The 7,168-nt window shown below is 54.7% G+C and overlaps 1 protein-coding gene across 1 annotated transcript; it reads right to left on the reverse strand.

Annotated features, from left to right (window-relative positions):
* Positions 1 to 1,217: 1,217 nt before the first annotated feature.
* On the reverse strand, positions 1,218 to 6,942 carry PEX16 (peroxisomal biogenesis factor 16; the record flags this gene model as incomplete). Its single annotated transcript, XM_009573743.1, has 9 exons — positions 1,218 to 1,621; positions 2,756 to 2,820; positions 3,029 to 3,148; positions 3,449 to 3,521; positions 3,872 to 4,024; positions 4,482 to 4,562; positions 5,054 to 5,160; positions 5,466 to 5,599; positions 6,866 to 6,942. Coding segments are annotated over 9 exons (869 nt in total), but the record flags the coding sequence as incomplete, so codon positions are not given.
* Positions 6,943 to 7,168: the final 226 nt, after the last annotated feature.

The following is a 7,168-nucleotide window of genomic DNA, read 5'->3' on the forward strand; positions in this document are numbered from 1 at the left end:
TATATGAGCTTCTGGTCCTGGGCTGCCTGGTCCTGCCCAGGCCACGCCGGCCGCTCGCAGCCTCCCTGCGCTGGTGCACATCCCTCCCTGCAGCCACAGCTCCAGGGCTGCTTCCCTGTCCCTCACCACCACTTTTTGTCTCCCTCTCACCCCCTCCAAGAGCAAACCCCTTCATCTCAGTACCTCCCTGTCCCCAGGAATGAACCCCCCAACGCTTTCCAGGCTTTGCAGTCTTCAGCATCTTCCTCCGCTAAATGCCCAAACGACGAGCGCAGTCCCTCGCTCATGGCTTTTCCACGCTGCTGCGTTACAGGGCATTGCTGCCAGCTGAGGTGGCAACACAGACCCCACGCGCTGCCCAAGCCCTGTGGTCCCCAACTGCGGTGGCCCACTAGGACCCCTTGCTGAAGCAAGAAGGCTGTGACCCCTGCAGCTCCAGAATCCCTGAGGGATGGTTCAGGTAGGGATGCTCCTGTCACCCACTTGAGGCCAACACAGCTGGCAGTTTCCAGTCCCAAGCTCTGCACAGGGCTGGCAGCTGCTTGTGGGGCAATCCAGTGCCACCAGCTGGCTACCCCTTTGTCCTGGCCCCAGGAGCCTCCACAGCAGCTCACTGAGCAGACTGATGCCACAACTGTCCACCAGTTAGCAGAGCAGATACAAAAAGATGGCCATGGCTGTCCACGCCTCTCCCAGGCCCTTTATTAAGTGTGGCACAGCAGTATTTGCTGAATTCTCTCTTCATTTCTCTTCTCTGCCCTTAGCCAAGCCCCCGAGCACTGGCTGGCAGCCATTCTGCAAACCCTTTTAGCACACATTTAGGTGCTAGGAAAGCAGACTGCAAACTGCAGCTCTCCCTACCCCCAGGGGAACCCCAGGAAACTGGGGACTAAAGCTGGAGTTACAGAGGCTGCAGTCATCAGCTGAGCAATGTGCGGGGCCCTGCCTGACACAGGCCAGAGCAAAAGACTTCTAAGGAACAGCATATCCCAGGGTAGACAACTGCAAAAGCTGCTCTTTCTGATAGAGACCGACCCGCTGGCAACCAGATACGAGGGGAGCCCATGCAAACAGGGGAAGAGAGCTCCTTCAGCTCAGTTCTTTCCGTTCAGTCAGTTTATCTGACAGACAAGCCGGTTCCAAGCAGATGGGCCACGGCGCGGCCAACACAAGCAGGCTGCAGGTCAATCTCAGCGCCACGAGGTGGGAGACAATGCTCTCCAAAAAACACTACGCTGCCTGGCTTTATTATAGTGCAGCCATACAAAAGGAGAAAAAATCAAGTGCTTAAAAAAAAAGAGGTTGTCCCATCACCATCATTGCAGCCACAGAACGGTCCAGAGAAAGAGGTGGCCAGGGTCTCTCCACGCATGTAGTGTCCCTGATTCACAGCTAGATCTGTTAAAAAAATTACATACACCCCCCTCCCCACCCTGCAGAACAGGAGCTTCTCATTGATGGATTAACTGAATATTAGACATTATCAACATCCCTCCCCCAGGCTGCTTGCCCTCCTTAGAAATGTCCAGCCGTGATCTTTGCAGAGAATAATCATCTTCTCATCAGCCCCAGTTATAGAAATAGATTTTCTGCCAAGCAGGCAAGTAATCCATCAGTGGCCCTGAAACAAGAGAACAGAGGGATCATGCACATAGAAAGGCTGCATGTATTTGGGGTACATCCCCCCCTTCTCGTTATGATACCTAACAATCCCAAATCTCCAGTTATACAACTCAGATGAGCCCAAGAATAGAACAGTTACTTTTGCCAAGCTGGGAGACAACTTTGGGACGTGGTGCCAGAGATCAGAGCAGGACCAAGCAGGGTGTGAAACATGGTCAGCATGGCCACGGTGTGGGACACCGCTCCCACAGAGCTGACACATCCCAGCTCCAAGCGGGATGGGGGTTCCACAATGTGCAAGGGGAAGACCCGCACGCAGCCAGTCAGGAGGACATTGCTGTGGCACAGGAAAGAGGGAAGACAACTCAGCAATAACGAGCAGGTGCAGACACAGAAGCAACTGCTGTAGAGTGAAAATGCTTAGTAGCACATGGCTTAATGCAGGCTCCAAAGCCTTTCCAAAATCACTAACTGGAGGAAGCAGCTCCTGAGCTAGCCAGTGTTGTGAACTCCCCAAAGAAAGGACAATCCCACGATGCCAGGCTTATCTAATGCCACATCACTGCCATGAATCGCTCCACAAAAGACTTCACATCAGCAGGGAAGAGGGGGAGGTGGAATTCTGGCCCATAATAAAGGGATCCTCTGGTGAAGGACTAGGAGAAGACAGACCCAGTTCGGCCCTTTGATTTACAATCGGCTCCTGGCTGGGTCAATACCTCTAGGCACCCGTTTACCCCTTGTGTCTGCATTGCAGACTCGGGATCAAGGAAAACAACTCAAAAAGAGGGGCGGCAAAGCAGGGCTCTGGCGCAGCAGCTGAGGTGCAGAAAGGGAGCCCAGGAGAACAGGCCCAGGTGGCAGAGACGGAGCTCTGCAGCCTGGGAGGGCACAAGGAGGTTTACCACTGTGGTCGAGCACAGGTTCCCTAATAGCCAGGAAGCAATTCATCCTTTCCTGTTCCAGTTTAAAACAACACAAGCATCAATACATGGTGCACTGGTGCTAACCACTCTAGGGACTTCCCAATTCCGTCCTCAGGTTGGAAAACCAATTGACAAACATTCTGCCCAACTCCTCTGATTTTTCTCCACCCAACAGAGCCAGGGATATAGCAGCAGGGCCCACTTACGTGTGACAAAGCCAACTCCAGGCACGTAATCAGCCAACAAGCGCAGAAGGAGGAGGATCCTGCCCCTAGGAAGGGAGAAAGTACAAACAAGTCTAGTGGGACACCTCCTGCCCCAGCTTCGAATGCACGAACAGCAATGGCAGCTGTTATGCAAGGGCTCAGATTAACCTGGTCACAGGCACCCAGACCTCTTCAGATCTACCCACCCAGTCCCCTAATGCTATTTCTGTTAAAAGGGAAATTTTCAGCAAAAGCCCAGCAGGGGCCCCTTACTCTGAGTATCGGTCATAGAAAGGAGATCTCAGCAGGTAGTACAGCAGTAGGATGGTTCGTCGCCTCAGCTCTGCTCGCTCTCGCCTGTTCAGGTCTTTCAGATCACTCAGCAAGCTCAGACTGGAAGGAGAAGGACAGAGAGCTAACTCACGGCAACAGCAGCCAGCAGGGAAAAGAAAGTTTCTAAATGCCCTCTGTTCTCAGCTCCACGCAGAGCAGGCTGCACCAGCTCAGAACAGAGAGCACTGTTAAGTGTTGCAGAAGATACCTAAATGTGTGAATCTCCCAGCTAAAGACCAGGCCCGGCCCCTGTGCATATTTCTCTCAGTAGGGCCTGCCCTGGATTGGGGAGCAGGGGCAAGTGTGATGCTCAGTCACCACCAACCTCAAGCACCTGCAAAAACTCTTCCTCAGACTGACCTCGAGATGTCCAGGACTGCTGAGAGGAGCCAGGGTTTCCACGATCTCTGGCCCCACACTCCTAAACTCAGTACTAGGAACACACAGTCAAGGAACGGAAAGAACCAGAGATGCCTCACAAGAGGCACGCAGACAAGCGATCCCCTGGGTCCCAGCAAAGCTGTGCCGAGCCCAGGAGAACACACTTTAAGGCAGTGCTAGGGGGGGGCCAGGGAAGGGGCTGGAGGACTTGCACCCACAACTCCAGCAGCTGAGGCTCGCCGTCGAGGCGTAAGAGGAGTCCCGAGGCCCCTGCCTAAGCAGAGCAGCGGCAGGGAGAGAGAAGCCTGGTGTGGCCCTGCCCTGCACCAGGGCCGAGCCCGCATCACCCTCTGCCGGCACCCGGGGTACGGCGTGAGCCCGCACACAACCAGAGCAGGATACGGTGGAGCAGAGGGCGGGTAATGTAGATGGATTCTGCGATGGTTTCTTGGAGACCCAGAGGGGTAGGAGGCTGGTTCAACTCCTCCGCTCTTCGGCTCTGCGACTCCTCCCTTTGCTGGGGGGACCCCCAGTGCCGGGACTGCAGGGATGGGGCTGAAACAAGCAGATCAGGTCACTGACACAAATAAAACCTTCCTACCACACTTCCCCTCACCACCCCCATACTGCTTTCTGCACCATGAAGGTGTGAAACAGGAAGAGCTGCGCACACAGCAACTGCTGTGGCTGACCAGCACCTTCAGAGCTTGCCTCCAGAGGGGACAGAGCAGGGAGAGGTACTCGTAAGGTCTGTGCTCCTCAAAGAATAACCACGCTGAAGGGTTATCTCTGTTGCACAGCTCACTTGGGAAAATATAATTTAAGTGCTAGCCTGTCTGCACGTGCCTGAATCCCTGTTGTGTTGATATCCCCCCACCCACAGGGCCCAGGGACTGGCAGGATATGCCCCAATCCAAGGTTCTACTCTTTACTGCCCACACCCAGGTCATACATAAAGGGCACAGAGCAGAAACAGCTCAGGCAAGGACAGAAAACAGGCTCAGCTACTTACTGCTCTGGAGAGAGCGCACAACACGGCTGGAACGCCTGCCAACATATGTCTGGTCCTTCCCTGAGGAGTTGTCTTCCATGTCTGCAGAAGAAAACAGCCACAGGGGTCAGGCTCCAAAGGGACACGCCTCACGCCAGAGCTGGCAGCACCCTTCCCTACATCGCCATCAAGAAAACCAGACTGAAAGTTTGATCGAGTGCAAACCGGACCATCCTGAAGGGGCTAACACTGCGCAGAGCTGTCAGAGGGTGAAAAGGTAAATCTGCCTGACATTGCCCAGGCCTAGGATCTCTTTCCTCACCATCAGACCAGGGGACATGCAGCTTGACTCACAGTTCAGGCAGTGGTTCCAGGCTTAGACTCCTCCACCCCCTCCTTCCAGACTGTAGGACACCCTGCCGCTAAACTAACTCATGCTCTGCAGAGGGTGGAAAGTTCAACGCAGCTCAGCTTTGCCTACTGAAGCCTTCCCTGTGCCGCCCAAGCCGCTGCTCTGAAGAGTAATTCCTAGCAGGACAAGACATGTGGCCCAACGAGGCGCCAAGTCAATGATGACAGCACCATGGGCTCACCTTGGGGGTGGAGAGGCTGCTGCTGCTCCCTGTTCAGCGGCACGATGGGAGGAGACGTCTGGATGCCAGCTTTGTACCACAGCAGGAGCAGGAGACGAAGGATGGCTCTGTGAGCAGACACACGGAAGCATTCAATACCAGGCTACGGAGCTAGGTTTCTGTTGCGCTGGAAAGATGGCTTCCACAGAAGAGGGAAACACTCAGGTCTCCTCAGGGCAACTGGCAAGGGGAGAGGGGTAAGCGTCCCCTTCTGTGGCACAATATCCAGCACACCATGGGGCTCCAAATTTCCCCAGCCTCAGGGACCAGCAGCTCAGTCCTTCCTGGGCTTTTTCCTGGGGTACTGCTGAGTCCCCTCCAGATCCCCTTTCCAAGCGCACGCTGCCCCTTGCCCTCCGTCCGCAGCACTTACTTAGCCAGCTGGATGAGGACAATGATGGTCCACCGGCCCATCTCCCCCCACACCCTGGCTGTCCCCATCTCTGCAAAGACCTCCACGCATTCTAGCACACTCAGCCAGGTCAGCAGCTTCTGCTGGGGCAGCGACTGCAAAACACAGAGGGGAGGAGGGGGACAGGATGCAGGTTCTGCTTGGAAGTTAAACGGGACAGAAGCACAGCCCAGTCTGGCGGGACTCTAAGAAATAAGCACCGGATGGCCTTGGAAGTCACAGCCCCAGAAACAAAAAGCGGTGCCTCCACTGCCGCCAGAGTCTACGCACAAGCCCACTTCTCTACGTGCAAGCAGGGGCAGACCAAGACATCACAGTATCACACAGAGCTGCTACCACAGAAACGGGGAGAACATCACAGCTGTATCTTGGATTGCCTTCTACCCCAACAGACACAGCAGGACAGTCTCTGGGGTTGTGGCACTATGCCTGAACTCCACGGCAAAACTCTCTCCCTCTCCTTGTCCCAGAGTTGGGATACATGACGAACCTCCTCCCTGGTTAGAGTTGACGAGAGAGCATGCCTGGAGTGGAAGGAAGGGGACCCAGAGTCCACAGTCACACCAGAGCGAATGCCTGCAGCATCAGTCTAGACTCCAGGCATGCACCCTAAAACAGCGGGTGCTCTTCCAGCCAGGGTCCCTACTCCCCAAGTGGGAACTTGCTGGTGCTGTCAACCACAGGATTTAACCCGTTGAAAAGCATCAATAAAGACAATACAGCTGAAATTCACTTTGGCCTCTAACAACCAGGGAAGCAAGTCTTCTGCATTTCTGTTTGTTACATGCCTGACCCTCCAGCCAGAGAGCTACCTACACCCAAACCCACACAGCGGGCAGGCTTGCAACAGAAGAGGCCTGTCTGGAAAAAACCACCCTCCTCCTCATTCCCCAAAGGGTCTAACAAGTGCTGGGAGCCACCCTGGGGCTCTTGCAAGAGAGACGTAGAAGCAAGGTGCTTATGATTGTTTTGCTCAATAGCATACGCAAAGGAAGAGTCTGAGGGATGGAATCAGAGCTTCGGTGCTCCAGAGCCACTGCTCTGGAAACAGTGATTGTTATTCGGCTACACTTTTGCCTAGCTCAAGTTCTGAGCTTCTCAAAACACCAGTGGAGCTCCTGGTGCAAGTCAGGGCCTGATTTCTGTGGTCCTGGGAGTGCTCTGGCCACTCCTCCAACCCAGGAGCTACGGGGCAGGGCTGCTGTTTACCTATATTCAGAGGTTGCCTCTGGCCTCTACATATCTGACAGCAAAGAGAGGCCACAGCAAAGACCTGCTAGTTTCTACAGACACTCCCTGTAAGCTTCTCCAAGGAAGAAAGCATGTGTCCCAAATCCTCCTCCCACACACTCCAGCCTTACCACGGGCAGGTTCCGCTGCAGCTCCTTTCGGAGAATCCAGTCATTTAATAGCACTAGGAGGTTGGAGGCAGAGTATACTAGAAAAGGAAGAGAAGAACACCACTGTTACGGGATGCACAGAAAGCAAACCAAACTGGGACTGCTGCCTCTTCCCCCGGGAGGGGATGAAGATAGAAAGGCAGCAAGATGTGCAGATCCCTCCCACAGGCTGCGGGAGGCTGCAACCAGGCGTGAAGAAAACAAGAAGTCCGGGGAATGGCCCCGCATGCACCCGCGCAAAGGCACACCACCAGCCCCGGCACG

This window comes from Fulmarus glacialis, unplaced genomic scaffold, assembly GCF_000690835.1.
Source record: "Fulmarus glacialis isolate BGI_N327 unplaced genomic scaffold, ASM69083v1 scaffold9220, whole genome shotgun sequence".
In the NCBI taxonomy this organism is placed as follows: Eukaryota; Metazoa; Chordata; class Aves; order Procellariiformes; family Procellariidae; genus Fulmarus; species Fulmarus glacialis.